The sequence below is a fragment of the Mauremys reevesii genome, linkage group 1 (assembly GCF_016161935.1).
Source record: "Mauremys reevesii isolate NIE-2019 linkage group 1, ASM1616193v1, whole genome shotgun sequence".
NCBI lineage: Eukaryota > Metazoa > Chordata > Testudines > Geoemydidae > Mauremys > Mauremys reevesii.
The window spans coordinates 310630634-310649528 of record NC_052623.1 but is presented as its reverse complement, the minus strand read 5'-3'; the positions used below and the strand labels follow the sequence as shown (position 1 = coordinate 310649528).

Below are 18895 nucleotides of genomic sequence, written 5' to 3'. Positions count from 1 at the left end.
ACTGGACATGGGCAACACAGGGACTCCCCTCTAGGCCTATGCAGGCCCTGCTGTCGCTCCACAGGTTAGCAATTGGCACACTCAAGCGCTTGAGCCCTCCAAGCGTGTACCTGGAGCATCCTGCCCCTGGTCTATTGGACACTTGCAGTATTTACGGATTCACTGCTTCCCAAGAAACAGTATGCGCCAGATTACCAGTTCCACTTCAGATCACTGCCCTGTTATAAACATATCAAAGTACTTATTTTATTTCACTATAAATATATCTAAGTTTATTTAACAAAGCTAGAGATTCAAGTAGTCGCAAATAGAAATATTGGGAACAAATGGTTACATAATAAATAAAATCATAACCTGCATTCTAGACTTAAGACTTAATTAACAAGATACTCTTGTGCAGGGGTCAGCAATGTGTCCGTACACAGACACAAGTGTCCACTGTAAAAAAAAAAAAAAAAAAAATTGGAGGTCTATGGAGGGCGCTCCATGGGCGGGTCCCCGCAAGCACCTGTCCCTGCTGTTGCTGACAGAGGGATGGCCAGGCAGCTCTGCACGCTGCCTACGTTCCCCCTCCCCTAGTGCTGACTCCGCGGCTCCCGCCCATTGGCTGGGAACTGCAGCTAATGGGAGCTGTGGTGGCAGCACTTGCGGATAGGGCAGTATGCAGAGCTGCCTGGCCATGCCTCCATGTAGGAGACGGAGAAGGGACATGGTGCTACTTCTGGGAGCTGCTTGAGGTAAGTGCTGCATGGAGCCTGCATAACCCCCACCTCTCTGCCCCAGCCCTGATCCCCCTCCCACCCTCCAAACCCCTTGGTCCCAACCTGGAGCACCCTCCTACACCCCAAATCCATCAGCCCCACCCCAGAGCCTGCACCCCCAGATGGAGCCCTCACCCCCCTCCCCACCCCAACACCCTGCCCCAGCCTGGAGCCCCCTCCGGCACTCCAAACCTTCAGTCTCAGCCCAGAGTCCCCTCCTGCACCCCAAATCCCTCATCCACGGACCCACACAAGAGCCTGCACCCCCAGCTGAAGCCCTCATACACCCCCATGCACATCCCAACCCCCTGCTCCAGCCCAGAGCCTGTACTCCCTCCCGCACCCCAACCCCCCTACCCCAGCCCAGAGCCCCCCCCGCCACCCCTCCAGTGTCCATCACTAAGTCAAGTAATTTCGTCAAGTGTCCGTCACACAACATGGTGGTGCTGACCCTTGCTCTTGTGTCTTGTAGAGTAATGCTCACCCAAAATACTTTGCAGTGCTTTATAGCCTGGCTGGCTGTGACCCTGTTTTCATGAGAAAACACTCTGTCACTTTGTCTCCTCCAAGGACTCTGTGTGTCCCCTTGTACTCCAAGAAAAAACACATTATGTTTTTAGTCATAAACCAGATACCCCATCCCTTGCTGTTGGTTTATTCCTATACATTTTGTCTCTTGTAGATTTCGCAATCTCTCAGCCCACTCTGGCTCCATATGCAGTATGCATTGAGGCGTATAATACACAGAAGTCCAGACAGGGAGATAATTGTCCATTACCTCCTGTCTGAAAGGAACATTTCCAGGGTGTGTCGCTTCCTGGTGACTGCCTTAATTCCAGGACCCTAAGAACATAATTTTTAGTATAGATACATAACTCCTTAAATATTATCCATATATACATTTCATAATGATCATGATGACCAGTGGGCTATTGGCTCTTGGTAGAGATTTCACATTCCACCCTTTGGTGAACTGTTATGTAGATATCGCTCCCAGAGGATCTCTATAAAACCCTATGCACCACCTGTGTCCTATGAGAGTTCAAAATAAAATTTAAAAAAAATCTAATATCTAGGTCAGTATATTTCTATTGAGAACATAATGGAATTTGTCTGGATATCGGAAATTTCTTTGGGGCTATTTTGATGAGTCTGTAGTTCTGAAAGATGCTTTCATTTGCATTAAACTTTCCACTGACTCTGTGTGTGCGCGCGCTCACTCCACATGTTATATGGATTTGATATATCAGTGAAACCATTACAGCTCTGGAATGGTTCCATAAAAGCTTAATCATGAGTAAAAGCATATGAGATGCTTTCTTTAATACTGTAACTGGGCCCTTAGTTTCATTAGGCTATGCCAAGATTAATGGAATTGTAATAATATATCTATTGTATGAGTATTGTCACTCTTAATCTTATTGGGTTGTGGGGTCTCTTCAGCTAATATAACAACATGGATGTCAATAAAGCTGTATGAGACAATGCTCCTTTCGGCTTCTCTGGACACAGAATGATCCATTTTATTTTATGGGAAATTATCATAAATATTTTTCAAGGGGCCTGATCCATAGAACCTCCATTGAAGAGAATGGAAAGACTCCAATTGATTTGAGTAGGATTTGGATATGACCTATGGTAATGTTAAATTGCAATAGTAATATAGAACAGAGTCTTATCTGCTTAAGTTTAAAAACTTTTTTTAAACTAAATTTTACTCTTGTTAACACAAATGTATTTGAATAATTAACCTGGGCCATAGAATAAAGCACAAATGAGAAGATTGGGCCCATATAAATGTGAGCTGGCATATTTACATTTGCTAATATTCTTTTTTTACTATACAGTCTGATTGTCATTTGACTTGACATTACAGATCACCTGTTTCATTGTGGTGTCAGTTAAGTATTTGGGTTACGTGTTGAAAACACTGGGTTAGTCTTTCTCAAAGTTCAAAACTGTATGTAGTATTACAGAATCATATTTGGACACTTAATATGAAATATTTTTCTAATTATGTAAAAAGGAAACTAATCAAGTGAAGAAAAATGAAAAATAAAATTAAGTGGAAAAACGCTGACTACTTCATAAGATTAGCTAAATTAGATAAGAAGAATAAAAGAAATAAAATTAGATATTGCTAATGTGGGCAACCTTACTAAAATTAGTGATCAGCTAAGAAATGTAAATTTTAAAAATAAAAAAGAGAGAAAAGCAAAAGATGTTAGCTTACATTGAGAATTAAGTACTTTGGAAGTGTTAGCATTTAAAATTACGTTTCTTTTAATCAAAATGTAAGAGACGGAAATAGTGCTACTTGATTTTTTTTTTTTTTGATCCTGGGTTCCATTAAAATGGTCAAACTATAAACTGATAAATGAGGTTATTAAGGAAAAAGGCAACTGACCTAAAGAGCAGTCTGGCACGGATTATGCTATGTGGAAGTGAACCTTTTGGTTTTAGAATAATAACTACAGAGCAACTATATAGTTTATTTTAAAGCTTTTTCAGGAGCAATTCTTTAAACCAGATTTTAAATAAAGTGTGGGTACATACCTGCTTAAGGTGGTTTTGGGTTCTGGTGGTTAGAAGAAGGAGCTGGAAGGTTGGGGTTAATAGATCTAACAGTCCCAATTGAGCCAGTGGGTAACCCTGATTAAGTCACACCAGCACCTTATGCCTCTTATCTGGGAAATAGATGAAAATCAGTTGGCTCATTGCAGAACAGGTGCTACATCTAAAATGAGGGGTTTGGGATTAAGAAATTACCCCACATTTAGAATTTTTAACTAGTACTATGTTTAATGTATTAGGCTTTTTTATAAATATTTGAACCTGCTGATACATGTGGTTGTTGTTGATGCTAATATGTAGATGGAGCATCGTCATCGAAAGAAAGACACTCCTATCCCAGCAAGCAGCCACCATCTTTTCGTGCAGATGAAGAGTCTGATGTGCTCCAATCTGGGAGAGGAACTGGAAGTCATCTTCTCACTGTTTGATAGTAAAGAGAATCGACCAATCAGGTAATAACATCAGTTTTCATGTAAATATTTCAAAACCAGAGTTCAGAAAGACTTAGATTAGTGTGTTCCATGAATCTTACATGATGGAGGTAGTGATACGTTTAGGACTCGTCCACACAGTGTGGCAGTGCTGACTATGGGGGTGTGACTCCCTGCTCCCTGTGGCCCCGCCCCCCGTTCCAGCTCACCATCTCTGCCTCTGCCTCCTCCGTGAACGTGCTGCCACATCCTGCTTCTCCCCCCTCCCTCCCAGCACTTGCGCCACGAAACAGCTGTTTCGCGGGGCAGGGAGGGAGGGGGGAGAAGGGGGAATGCAGTGCGCTGGGGGAAGAGGCGGGGCTGGGGTGGGGATTTGGGGAAGGGGTTAGAATGGGGGTGGGGCCAGGGGTGAGGAAAGGGTGATGTCGGGGAGGAAGGGGGGGCGAGCTCCCACCAGTGCTAGAGAAAGTTGGCATCTATGCGTTACACATTAATTTGTCCATATACACCTTGCTGATGTGCACTAGTTCAGGGGTTCCTTTTTCTTTCTGAGGCCCCTCGCCATGCTATAAAAACTCGGCCCACCTGTGTCACAGTAATTGGATTTTTGCATATAAAAGCCAGGGCTAGCATTAGGGGGTAACAAGCATGGCAGTTGCCTGAGGCCCCATGCCACAGGGGCCCCCGCAAAGCTACATTGCTAAGGCTTTAGCTTCAGTCCCAGGTGGCAGGGCTAAGGGCCCTAGGCTTCAGCCCCATGTGGTGGGGCTTCGGCTTTCTGCCCAGGGTCCCAGTGAGTCTAATGCTCGCCCTGCTTGGTGGACTCCCAAAGGTGGGAGAAGCCAAACAGCAAAAATTAGGATGTTCGTTCACCAATGCAAGAAGCCTAGGTAACAAAATGGAGGAATTGGAGCTCCTGGTCCGAGAATTGAAACCGGATATCGTAGGAATAACTGAAACATGGTGGAACGGTAGTCATGACTGGAGTACAGGTATGGAAGGGTATGTGCTGTTTACCGAAACAAAGGTAAAGGTGGGGGAGTAGCATTGTATGTCAATAATGAGGTAAACTGTAATGAAATAACTAGTAATGGAATGGATAATGCGGAGTCTGTTTGGGCAATGGTCACATTAGGGAAGAAAACTACTAGAGCCTCCCCTGGGATAGTGATTGGGGTGTGCTATAGACCGCCGGGATCTAGCCTGGATATGGATAGAGAACTCTAATGTTTTTAAGGAGGTAAATACTAATAGGAACTGTATGATCATGGGAGACTTTAACTTCCCGGATATAGATTGGGGAACAAATGCTAGTAATAATAATAGGGCTCAGCTTTTCCTAGACGTGATAGCTGATGAATTCCTTCATCAAGTAGTAGCTGAACCGACGAGGGGGGATGCCATTTTAGATTTGGTTTTGGTGAGTAGTGAGGACCTTGTTGAGGAAATGGTTGTAGGGGACAACCTTGGCTCGAGTGATCATGAGCTAATTCGGTTCAAAATAAATGGAAGGATAAACAAAATTGCATCTGAGACTAAGGTTTACGATTTCAAAAGGGCTAACTTTACTAAATTAAGGCGACTAGTTAGGGAAGTGGATTGGACTAACATATTTAGGGATCTAAAGGCGGAAGACGCCTGGGATTATTTCAGGTTGAAGTTGCAGGAGCTGTCAGAGGCCTGTATCCCGAGAAAGGGAAGACGGTCCTTCGGTAGCAGTTTTAGACCGAGCTGGATGAGCAAGCGTCTCAGAGGGGTGATTAAGAAAAAACAGAAAGCGTACAAGGAGTGGAAGATGGGAGGGATCAGCAAAGAAACCTACCTTATTGAGGTCAGAGGGTGTAGGGATGCAGTGAGAAAGGCCAAAAGCCGGGTAGAGATGGACCTTGCGAAGGGAATTAAAACCAATAGTAAAAGGTTTTTTAGCCATATAAATAGGAAGAAAACCAAGAAAGAAGAAGTGGAACCGCTTAAAACTGTAAACGGAGTGGAGATTAAGGATAAGCTAGGCATGGCACAATATCTAAATGAATATTTTGCCTCAGTCTTTAATGAGGCTAATGAAGGGTTTAGGAATAGTGGCAGAGTGACTGATGGGAATGAAGGTGCGGGGTTGGAAATTACAGTATCCGAGGTAGAAGCCAAACTTGAACAGCTTAACGGTAGTAAATACGGTGGCCCAGATAATCTTCATCCTAGAATATTAAAGGAATTGGCGAGTGAAATTGCAAGCCCATTAGCGATAATTTTTAACGAATCTCTAAACTCGGGGGTTGTACCGTTTGACTGGAGATTAGCTAATACAGTTCCTATTTTCAAGAAGGGGAAAAAAAGTGACCCGGGTAACTACAGGCCGGTTAGTTTAACATCTGTAGTATGTAAAGTCATGGAAAAAATATTAAAGGAGAGAGTAGTTACGGACCTTGAGGTCAATGGCAATTGGGACAAATTACAACATGGTTTTACGAAAGGTAGATCGTGCCAAACCAACCTGATCTCCTTCTTTGAGAAAGTAACAGATTTTTTAGACAAGGGAAATGCGGTGGATCTAATATATCTTGATTTCAGTAAGGCATTTGATACGGTACCGCGTGAAGAATTACTGGTTAAATTGGAAAAGATGGGGATCGAAATGAAAATCCAGAGGTGGATAAGGAACTGGTTAAAGGGGAGACTGCAGCGGGTCGTATTGAAAGGTGATCTGTCGGGTTGGAGGGAGGTTACCAGTGGAGTTCCTCAAGGTTCGGTTTTGGGTCCGATTTTATTCAATCTATTTATCACTGACCTCGGAACCAAAAGTAGGAGTGGGCTGATAAAGTTTGCGGATGACACCAAGTTGGGAGGTATTGCCAATTCGGAGAAGGATCGGGATATCCTCCAGGGAGATTTGGATGACCTTGTAAACTGGAGTATTAGTAATAGGATGAAATTCAATAGTGAGAAGTGTAAGGTTATGCATTTAGGGATGACTAACAGGAATTTTAGTTATAAGCTGGGGACGCACCAGTTGGAAGTAACAGAAGAGGAGAAGGACCTCGGTTGATCCTGGTTGATCGCAGGATGACTATGAGTCGGCAATGTGATGTGGCCGTTAAAAAAGCTAATGCGGTCTTGGGATGCATTAGGCGAGGTATGTCTAGTAGAGATAAGGAGGCGCTAGTCCCATTATACAAGGCATTGGTGAGACCTCATTTGGAGTACTGTGTGCAGTTTTGGTCTCCCATGTTTAAGAAGGATGAATTCAAACTGGAACGGGTACAAAGAAGGGCCACTAGAATGATCCGAGGAATGGAAAGCCTGTCGTATGAAAGGAGACTTGAGGAGCTCGGTTTGTTTTCCTTAACCAAAAGAAGGTTGAGAGGAGATATGATTGCTCTCTTTAAATATATCAGAGAGGGAGAGGAATTATTTCAGCTCAGTACTAATGTGGACACGAGAACAAATGGATATAAATTGGCAGTCGGGAAGTTTAGGCTTGAAATTAGACGAAGGTTTCTAACCATCAGGGGAGTGAAATTCTGGAACAGCCTACCGAGGGAAACAGTGGGGGCGAAGGACCTCTCTGGCTTTAAGATTAAGCTTGATATGTTTATGGAGGGAATGGTTTGATAGGATAACGTGATTTAGTCAATAGGTCAATAACGTGCGACCACTTGTAATTAGTGCCGAGGGTCAATGTTGGGATATTGAAAGTCTTTTTCCTGAGTGTCTGGCTGGAGAGTCTTGCCCGCATGCTCGGGGTTCAGCTGATCGCCATATTTGGGGTCAGGGTAGATTGGCAGTGGCCCTGGAGGTTTTTCGCCTTCCTCCGCAGCATGGGGTAGGGGTCGCTTGCTGGAGGATTATCTGCTACTTGAAGTCTTTAAATCAGGATTTGGGGACTTCAACAGCTGAGTCAAGGGAGAGAATTATTTCAGGAGTGGGTGGGTCAGCTTTTGTGGCCTGCATCTTGCGGGAGGTCAGACTAGATGATCATAATGGTCCCTTCTGATCTTAAGTTCTATGATTCTATGACGTTGCACTCTATAGGATTTTATTAAAATATGCTAATGAGCAAATATAAGATAACTGGACTATGCTTCATGCAAAAGATCTCTTGTAAGGTACCATTACATAGCTTATAATCTACTGAGTGTGGTCATCATGTTTGTATAAATGTATCACTCTTGTATCTGAAACTAGAAATATGAAATATAACTCTGAGGGCCTATTGTAATTACGTAAAGTGTGGGCCACTAATGGTTGTTTGGAATCTTGATGGCTCCCATCAAGCAGGACAATTGACTGTGGATGGCTCTGTTTGCAGGCAAGCCTTCCTGTGAATCAGGCTGGGAGGAATGAAGGCTTGGGGTCTTACAGTGACATGTGATCATGTCACCTGAACTGGAATCCATCTTTTACCTCGGGGTGGGGGGGAACCCAGAGGAACAAAGGATTCCCGCCTTATGCAAAAGATATATAAATGGGTGGAAGAGAACAAAGAGGGGGCCATCATGAGGAATCCCCTAGTTACCACCTGAGCTGGAACAAGAGCTGTACCGGGGGAAAGTATTGTGCCCAGGCCTGGAAGGTGTCTAGTCTGAGGAAAAACTTACTGAAGCATCTCTGAGGGTGAGATTATCTGTATTCAGTTTGATTAGACATAGATTTGCATGTTTTATTTTATTTTGCTTTGCTTGGTGACTTACTTTGTTCTGTCTGTCACTACTTGGAACCACTTAAATCCTACTTTCCGTATTTAATAAAATCACTTTTTACTTATTAATTAACCCAGATTATGTGTTAATACCTGGGTGGGCAAACAGCTGTGCATATGTCTCTATCGGTGTTATACAGGCCGAACAGTTTGAGTTTACCCTGCATAAGCTTTATACAGGATAAAACAGATGTATTTGGGTTTAGACCCCATTGGGAGTATTAAAGACAAGAACACTTCTGTAATGCTTCAACTAAGGCGTCTGTCTAATTCAGGCTTCTTTGTGCAAGTTGTGGTGTGTTAGAGGAAAAAACAGTGGAATCAATGCTGATCAACCTCCTGTTGATACCGCTACGGTATATAAGGAACTAGATTTATAATTTTAATTCTTTGAAACAAGAAAGAAAAGATCTTTGATTAGGTATGGCAGGATGAGAACATGCACGTTCCAGGACTTTAATTCAAAGTGGATTTCTACAGGATTAGCCTCACTTGTGTTTATAGCTACTTTCTGAATTCCAACAAAAATGTGGATTTTTCCATTACATCACATTATGCAGTAATCTTTCAGAAAATGTACTGAGAGTGAAGTGCAGAGGTCTCAAAATAAAATATCAGTAGACAAAACAAATTATCATTCTTACAAAGAAGTTGCAAAGTCTTGCTGAAATGATACAGGCCTCACCTTGATCACCAGTTTTCTTGTGAAGAATAGACTGCAGCAGGCTTATTTTCACACCTGTGGTGTACTGCATATTTTCACATTTCTGCCTGTTAATATCGCTTCTGTAGAATGAAACTTGACAAACTTAAAATGATCAGGACCTATTTGAGGACTTCAGCGAGCCAATAAAGACTCTCAGGACTTGACAGTAAAAGCAGTACAATATAAACTTTCCAAAAACCTTACCTATAATAGTCAGATAAAGGAATTTGTACCTAAAAACTGAGAGATCCCCAGACAACTGAAGACTATGGCACCCCGTGTGTGTACAAATGTCTGTCATGCAGATCTGTTTGCAACACATCCATGATATATTTGTTGCTGTTTTGCTAGGGCTGTGGAGTTATTTTTGTTTTTGTTTTTTAAATTGTATTAAAATTCAAAATCAAGGGAATTGAAACCTCTCAGGATTTGCTATTTTGATGAGTAGCACAAATTAAAATAATTAAGTGACAGCTGTATAGAAATAGCAAAAGCCTTGTGAAACTGGAGTGAGTAGCAGCTGTAGAGATGTGCTTTTTGTCACAGCTGAAAACACTTTTGTAAATATTCCTTAAGACAAAACACCAAACTATTTGGGATGTTTGAGAAATTATTTTCATAGCTGTGGAAATGGCAGTACTTGCAGAGCGTTGCTGCTTATTGAGTTAAAAGACATTAAAGGCATTAGTGGAATTAAACTGTATTATAACCACTACCTCCTGATAAATGGGCTCTCCTTTTTTTCAAAATAGATGTGTGTGTGAATTTGGTAGGAAGGGAAGATGCTTTCTGCTGTAAATAAATAATTCAGTGGGACTGTATGAAGGAAGAATCCCCATCATTATTATATTAGGTGGGTAAGGAGAGTGTCTTAGCCACTACTACCCTCCAGAAAGCATTAGAACCACATGATCTGTACAATGGAATGAAAACTACAGCTGCACAGCACTGATGCCTTCTCTGTCAAAAACAAGGCTATATGCTAGCATAACTTTCTTGTTAGTAGCAGCCTGTGCACCTTGTGTTAACTAACTGATACTCGTTAATCAATTTCAGAGTAATGAGTAAATATATAATAGCATTTTGAAAAAAGTACTATTTTATACAAATTGTAAGTAAATAATTATAGGGAGACATTGGTTGGTAGTTGTTTAGTCATACAAATGTGAATATTTAATGATAGTGAAGTTGAGAAAGCATTTTAATTTTTTCTTTTTTACAAACTTCAGTAGATTTTAAGTATCATTTTGCAATCTTAAGTCCTGTTCCTATGAACACTTAGGGCTTGGCTACACTTACAAATTTGCAGCACTGCAGCAGGGTGTGAAAACACACCCTCTGCAGCGCTGCAAATTGCGGCGCTACAAAGCGCCAGTGTAGTCAAAGCCCTGGCGCTGGGAGCCGCGCTCCCAGCGCTGTCCGTTATTCCCCACAGGGATGTGGAGTACGGACAGCGCTGGGAGAGTTTTCTCCCAGCGCTGGCGCTTTGACTACACTTAGCGCTTTGAAATGCAAGTGTAGCCAAAGCCTTAGGCATGTCCTTAGCTTTACTCATATAAATAGTCCCACTGATTTCAGGGGGATTACTTGCTGAAGTGTAAGTCTTTTGCAGATTGGGTCAGAAGTTGTGAGTTCAGTGAACTTAGTAGTCATAAAAAGTACATTAACAAAATACGTTGATCTGTCATAAGAGACATGATCTGCACTAATCTCCTAAGTATGAAGTGCATGTGGAGGGAAAATAGAAGAGAAATGGGTGTACTAATGGCAGTATATAGACTATAACAGGGTTCAAAAAGAACTAGATAAGTTAATGGAGCATAGGTCCATCAATGGCTATTAGCCAGGATTGACAGGGATGGTGTCCCTAGCCTCTGTTTTCCAGAAGCTGGAAATGGGTGACAGGGGATGGATCACTTGCTTATCACCTGTTCTGTTCATTCCCTCTGAAGCACCTGGCATTGGCTATTGTAGGAAGACAGGATACTAAGCAAGATAGACCTTTGGTCTGACCCAGTATGGCTGTTCTTATGTTCAGTTTCATTCCCCAACTGTTTTGTCATTCATTCAGCACCCAACTCCCTTTCATATGGTTTGCAATATGTCTGTATTTTTTAAAGTTCGTGTTTTTTCTCATAACCTGAAGATTTGACAGACTGTATGTAATTGAAATAAGTTTAAAAAAGTTTAAAAAAGTAGTCAGAGAAAATTATTGCCTCTAAAGTTTAACAGAAGGGATTTGCTCTTTTTCTATGGAACACTTGATTTTTTTATAAAATATTTTCTCCCTACACAAAATGTAGAGAATGTTATATCAGAAGTTTCATTTACCCATACTTTGAGTAAATTTGATTAAAGGACATTCATTGGGCTAGATTCTGTACGGTGGCAGAGATTTGCTCAGCACAGCAAGGATGAGTGGGAATTTAGGGAGTTGATTACAGCTCCTCTCTTCTCTGCCCCGCTGCAACCTGGAGTAGCTTCTAGTCTGCAAGCTTCCAGGTTGCTCTTAACTAGGCCAACTGGCATCAGTTCGCAAGGGGCTATCTTCCAGCTGAAAATAGATGGAGCGTAGCACACTGCAGCTCCCTTTCCTCCCTTGACATGCCCACTATATTGGGGCTTTAGAAGGCAGTGGCAGAAGAACTGACTGTCAGCTCTATGCACACTGGAAATCCCCAGTTGGAGCAATACAGTTTGTTTCCACTCCCTTTGTGTCATCTGAGTGTCACAAAGGGAGCAGGACAACAAATCCTCCCCATTGTTCCTAAAATTTTATTGATGCATACTTAAACTGAATTTTTTGTTGCATTTTACTAAGGGGGAAAATACATTGTCCCACGAGAAAGTAAGTCAGGTTGATATTGCTTTATTTTTTCCACAAAGTGAGTTGTGTTTTACAAGCTACAGTGTTAGTTATTTGCACATTTTAAAGCATTTTGACATAAACGGATAGGGACTTTGACATAAACGGATAGTAGACTTTGATACATTTTGATGTTTCGATCTTATTGTGATCATGTTATTTCTGCAAAATTCACAACTGCTGATTTTCTAATCCACAATAGGTAGGACCTTTAAGTTTCAGAATAGTGCTGGAAGGGTTTGATGTTAGCTTCTTTCTTTCCTTTGGGGATATTGAAGTGATTCATGATATCTGTGTAACATTCCTGTGCTTTGAAAATAAAAAACAAACAAACTTAGTAATATTGGAAAAAGGATGGTTTAATAAACTGAGTTTCATATTAAGGTGCAAGAAAGAGTTTGTCCTCTGGTCATAGTGAAGTTTAATTTTCCTCACAGTATTTTCAGAAGCAGACCAGATTTACAATCTAGCCTTTGCACTATGAAAGGGACTGAGGGGTTGTTCCCATGGCAAGGCTGAGAGATTCTCACTGACACAAGTGTTCCCTAGCAAGCAAGCCAAACCAAACAATGGACAGAGAGAATAATGGTGTAAGAGCTTTAGTCATTGACTTCATTTGGGAACAGAATCAAGCCCCACATGAATAAATAGGAAATCACCTCATGAAGATGATGTACTTCTACCGTGTGTATATATAGGGCTTGGCTACACTGGAGAGTTGCAGCGATGGTGGTGGCTTTACAGCGCTGCAACTCTCTCACCGTCCACACTTGCAAGGCACATACAGCGCTGTATCTCCCTGGCTACAGCGCTGGCTGTACTCCTGCTCTACCTAGGGAATAACGACTGCAGCGCTGGTGCTGCAGCACTGGAGTGCCAGTGTAAACAGTGATTAATCTTACTACGCAGTAACTGACCTCCAGAATTTTCCCATAATGCTTTTAACTAAAGAACTCTCTTTGTTTTGTTATGATGCCTCTCTTTGTTTTGTTGTGAACTCGGGGCTCCCGGAGCTGCTTATCTAAAAAACAAACACAGCTACTGTTTGCTGTGAATGAGGCAGGCAGGGTGATGAATGTCTACAGCTAGTGTTTGCTTGAGGAGAGAAACAGCACGGCGGGGGGTGGGGAGGGAGTCCGTGGGAGCAGCTGCTTATCTGGTCTGCAGGCTATTTGCATTTAAGAGTGAATGAGGGGTCGGGGAAATGGTCAGAATTTGCAAGGCAGGGAGCTGACAGTGTCAGCCCCAAAAATCCACTCTCTCTCTCCCCCCCACATGCTCCCTGTCACACTCCACCCCACCCCTCTCTTTTGAAAAGCACGTTGCAGCCACTTGAACGCTGGGATAGCTGCCCATAATGCACCACTCCCAACACCGCTGCAAATGCTGCAAATGTGGCCACACTGCAGCGCTGGTAGCTGTCAGTGTGGCCACACTCCAGCGCTTTCCCTACACAGCTGTACGAAGACAGCTGTAACTCCCAGCGCTGTACACCTGCAAGTGTAGCCAAGCCCATAGTCTCTATTTGGATTTAGATATTGTGATAGACCCAGACCAGGTACAGCAGAATAGCTGAAGGCAGATATACTGGCCACTGGATTAACAGTTTTCTGTTCCCTGACTGACCAGAGCAGGGGCTGCTCCAGGCTAATGAGAACACCTGACTCTAATTAACCTGCAAAGAGTCAGGTGAGGCCATTAAGCTAATGTGACCACCTTACTCTAATTAAGGCCCCACTGATATTATAAAAAGGGCTCACTCCAGTTAGGCAGAGGAGAGCCGGAGAGGAAGTGCGGCTGAAGGGTTGGTTAATGAAGACATTCTCAAGCCATCGTTAAGGGAGCCCTAAGGTAAGGGTGAAGAAGGGAGAAGCGGGAGAGCTGTGGGGAAGTGGCCCAGGGAAATGTAGCAACTCTGGCAGTGAAAGGTTGGCTGCCAACAGCTGCTACCATTAGGGTCCCGGGGCCACTTCCCAGGCCCACCTGGAGTAGAGGGTGGGCCCGGGTTCCCCCCAACCCACCACTACAGGAACATCTCCTGGGAGGGGAAGTCAGGCCCATGTCAGGACAGGAGGCTAAACTGTTCTCAAATAAGCCCCCAGGGACAACAGAGACAGTGGGAGTTCTCTCACCAATCTCCTTGCTGGCCTGTGATGAAAAAGGGCTCAGTAGACTGTAACCCTGGCCTAGAGAGTGAAGGGCTACGTGGAGGGTCACAGTGAGCCACTGAGGCTAAGCATAAACCGCCTAGAAGCGCAGGACCCACGGGAGCAAGGTCAGAGCTCTGTCACAATATAGAATGTTTACAAAGCACTTAAGAGAGTACCTGGATAAAGGGTGCGATACTGAGTGTATATTGTATACTGTATATAATGTGGAAATTATTTTTATTTTATCAATGTTGAAATTTTGGTAATTTTTTAATGATTTAGTCATTGTCTGAGAGTTGTCTCATTTCAATACTGTGGTTGTCAGTGTATACATTTATGGGATTCACATCTTAACAGCTAAATGTGTCCTGAGATAATGGGTGGCTTCTCAGGGCCTCGCCTGATTCATTGTTCATAAAACAGTTTGTGTGTGCACACACCCTGGACCCAGCAGGAGAATGAAATTAAAACTATATTGATTCTCCATAACTTCTGGCTTGTACTACTTTGTTTTTCTAGTCTTGAATAAGTATTTTTAATCAATCGTTCTTTTTCTATGTTGTGTTTTATAAGGAAATATTATCAAATCACTGATAACAATAGTTAGCATTTATATAGCACTTGTCATCTTCAAACAACTTAACAAATATTAGCATACTAATTTTCCCAACATACTCTGTGAGATAGATAACTAAAATTCTTACCAGTTTACAGATGGGAAGGCCTGAGGTAAGAACAGGTAAATTGAGTTGCCCAGGATTGGAGCAGGAGTCAGTGTCAGAACTTAGAAGTAGAATTCAGGAGAATCCTGGTTTCTAGTAATTTGAAGTGATCTCATCATGACAGTTGATTGGAAAATTGTTTTCCCATCCTGCAAAATCTTTTGAGATTTTAAATATTTTCTCATTCTCTGATGGGATGAAACTGAGACTTTTCAGTTTCTTTTTTGTGAAAAACAAGAGAGAGAGACCCCAGAATAGCCCGTATCCCAGTGGATCAAGCACTCACCTGGGATGTAATAGTCCCAGGGTGAAGCCCCTGTTCTGCCTTATTCAGACCAGGTAATTAATGCAGACCTATTTAGAGAAGACGATGTTAATACGAAGTAGGAACCTTTTAGATCATGCCCATACTGTCCACAAGGGGGAATTTCAGTGCGGCATTTTGGTGCAAATACCCATAGTCTGAACTGCGAGGCAGTGTAGACATAGCCTTGGAACCTTGTTAGCATAACATACTGCGGTTGAAAGAATACAACAGTTCATTTTCTGGGTTGATGTAAAACGGTGGATGGTAGTATTGATGGGCAAATATTCGGAAAGTTGGATAGTCCTTTAGCCTTGCGACACTGTCTTCAATGGGAAACATGCAGCATTTTGAATGTGTACTACTAAGTCTGCATATGGACACTCCTCCATTATCGTGCTAAGTGCTGTGTGGTTGTTTGGGGGAGTTTTTGCCCTCATACCAGCACAAACAGATCATTTAAATTAATCTCTATTGTAATTAGGTCAGAATGACAGAGCTAGTAAGTGTTTAACACACTTAGGAATCCATGACAATTTTGTGGTCATTGCCCCTTTATTTCTCTCTGAATAAATATGGCATCTGATCATGGTATGTTTTCCTCCCCTTTTGCAACTTGCTAGCTGTGGTAGTTTGTGAAACAGTGTGGCCTCAGCATAGCCAGAGGGCCCAATTACATTGGAGCTCTGATAAGACTGATTCTTTAATCAAAAATACATTGATTTTTTTTTAAAATCAGATCTTGAAAAATGCAGCTTATCTGTTTTAATTCGAATTGGTTTTATAAGCAACCAGGGATACAGTCATACGTTGGGTGACTCTGTTAAGACCTTTTAGCTTTTCTGTGTCCCAGTTTCCCCATCTATAATGTGGGGATTAAAACACCTTCTTTATTAAATGCTTTGAGATCCTATGATGAAAATAGTGATAGCAATGCTAAATATTATTAATTATGTACAGCACTTAAGAATAATACGGTTTGCCCAGTAGAACACTATATTAATTCTATATGTGTATCAGAGTGAAGTATAGACATTTTTCTTCTCAACAGTACTACATCCATCTAGTGTTACACCTCACATTGCTACCTGAAGGCGATAGTTTAATGTACAATAGCACGTGCCAGTTTCTTGCAGCTGGGATTGACTTAATGAGTACAAAGTGGATGCAGATAGTGTTAAACGGGGTCTTCCAAATAGTTGTTAACATTTTCTGAGGCAAACTGTATCAAAAGCCTAGTTGTGTGGGGGGGCAGGGTAATCTTGTTTTCAATATTTTTAGGTTTCTTCAGTCTTGAAATTACAGACCATAAGTGCTTACATACTACAGTGGTAAGTGCTATAGAAAATCCTAAATTAGATGGTAAGACCCTATGCAGATTGACACAATTATATCTACTCTCCAGATAACTGCTTTATCCCATTTTCCTCAGAGACTTTTACCTGTAGTGTTTGGAAACTGGTAACACAAATTTAAATTCATAACACATTGCTAACTAGAGATCTCTGCTGCTTTTTTAAATTTAAAACACAGGCTGTCATCATCTCAGAAACCTGAAATGAAAAAGGGAATAGAGAGTATACATACCCTAAGTATGTTTGTTCAGATCACAAGTATTAGGTTCTTATCATAGATTAGTATGCAAGAGAACAGTGCACCAGGAGCTTCCTAAAATCCCAGTTGCTTTGCTGGCCTTTAAATCTGTACAGTATCTGTGCCTTTGTATGTTGTAGTTCATCTGATACATTGCAGCAGAATATGCAAGTGATTTGTCTCTTGTTGTTTAGTAAAACTTACATTTGCTAACAAGGCACAAAGCTTCCATCTAATCATGTCTTTTCTAAACCATTTGGTTTATGGTGTAGCATTGTTCCAAATAAGGTAGTCTATTAACACAACAATTATAAGGTAGAAATTCAAAAGAGTAGAGATGTGTATACTTTGTGTCTGTGTCAATATGATATGAAAGTCTTGCCACAAATGACTGATGCCTGTGGACCCCTATATATGAGGAGCAAAGATAAATCCCCCTCTTTCCATCACCTTGAACTCCCTTGTTTTATAAATATCAAATTGTCCTCAGATGAGCACAGATTCGTAAACTGTATAGACAAATGGGGTAGATAATTTATCCAAGGCTAATGAGAGTAAGATGTATTACGCATTTTCCCTTTTGTGCACTTAGTTATATACTTAAAGGTTACAATATATTCCCTTTCTCAACCATGTAAAAGAATAAACCAGAATTATCATTTCATTATCCCTATGTAGTACTTTTAACTTCACCTTTTTAAGTGGCATTAATATAAATAATTAATCTTTTCACATTTTTCCTCATTCTATTTTATAATTGCTTTTAAACAGTACTTTTGAAAATCCATTGCAATCTATGAACTGTAATCTGTCCATTTATCAAGATGTTTCCTCCTTTGCATGTGTGTTGATTTTTTGGTGTAGGATTACTCAAGGGCTGGGCTGCTACCAATTATTTTTATTTCAGGAATAAAAGAACATTACAGCATCTGTTTTTAGGGAGGTAAATATTAGGGGGAGAGATAGCTCAGTGGTTTGAGCATTGGCCTACTAAACCCAGGGTTATAAATTCAATCCTTGAGGGGGCCACTTAGGGATCTGGGGCAAAAATCTGTCTGGGGATTGGTCCTGCTTTGAGCAGGGGGTTGGACTAGATGACCTCTTGAGGCCCCTTCCAATCCTGATAGTCTATGATTCTATGTGGAGTGCTGCTTAAAGAGCTGCATGGATTTTGGATAGGAGGAAAAGAGTGCGTTTCCAAAGCCTTGTTCAAACTTCCAAACTTTGAGGTCCTTCACCTCTCTATGAAAGCCCAAAGAATCCCACTAAATCAAATTTATACATTTTTCTGAGTGAGTGAAGGCTGGAGCCAATTAGTAACACTAATTGCATGAGCAACCCATGGGTTTTTCATCCTCATAGGCAAAGAATACTGCCTCCCATGGCCTCAGCTGAGCAAGAAGTCTGAGCACTTGTATCCCTTTAAGCCTGTGAGTCAAAGAGACTATCCTTAAAGTTACATATGTTTAAATATCTTGCAGAATTGAGGCCTGTGCTCCTAGACCAGGAGTCGGCAACCTTCGGCATGCAGCCCATCAGGATAACCTGCTGGCAGGCTGCGACACATTTTGCTGACATTGACCATCTGCAGGCACGGCCCCCCGCAGCTCCCAGTGGCTGTGGTTCACCATTCCCGCCAATGGGAGCTGTGGGAAACGGCGCAGGCCACAGGGACATGCTGGCTGCTGCTTCCCGCATTGGCTGGAAATAGTGAACCGCGGCCACTGGGAGCTGTGGGGGGCCCTGCCTATGGATGGTCAACGTAAACAAAATGTCTCCCGGCCCGCCTGCAGATTACCCTGATGGACAGCGTGCCAAAGGTTGCCAACCCCTGTCCTAGACACTGCCATCCTGTGAATGCAGGAGACCAGAACAATAGCAGTACACAACACTTCCTGAAAGCAAGCAGAGGAGATGGGCTCTGGATAGACTGTCCTCGGAAGGGTCATGTGTGGTCAGTGCAAGACTGCTGGAGCTTATTCTGTAGAGGGCTGAGGCAACTCCAGGAGAACTCTCTTCTCCAAGGGGTTTGTATGTGGTGATAGCTACTGGAAAATTTGCTACCAGTGCTGTGTTGGTTCCCCAGGTTGAG

The 18895-nt window shown here is 42.2% G+C and overlaps 1 protein-coding gene across 2 annotated transcripts in view; it reads left to right on the top strand.

Annotated features, from left to right (window-relative positions):
* Positions 1 to 18895, top strand: part of DOCK4 (dedicator of cytokinesis 4) — a 394664-nt gene that overhangs the window by 161411 nt on the left and 214358 nt on the right. For both annotated transcript variants that reach the window (XM_039507024.1, XM_039507017.1), the window contains exon 8: positions 3636 to 3787. In XM_039507024.1, coding sequence (XP_039362958.1) covers positions 3636 to 3787 — 152 coding nt within the window. The remainder of the gene's footprint in view (positions 1 to 3635; positions 3788 to 18895) is intronic.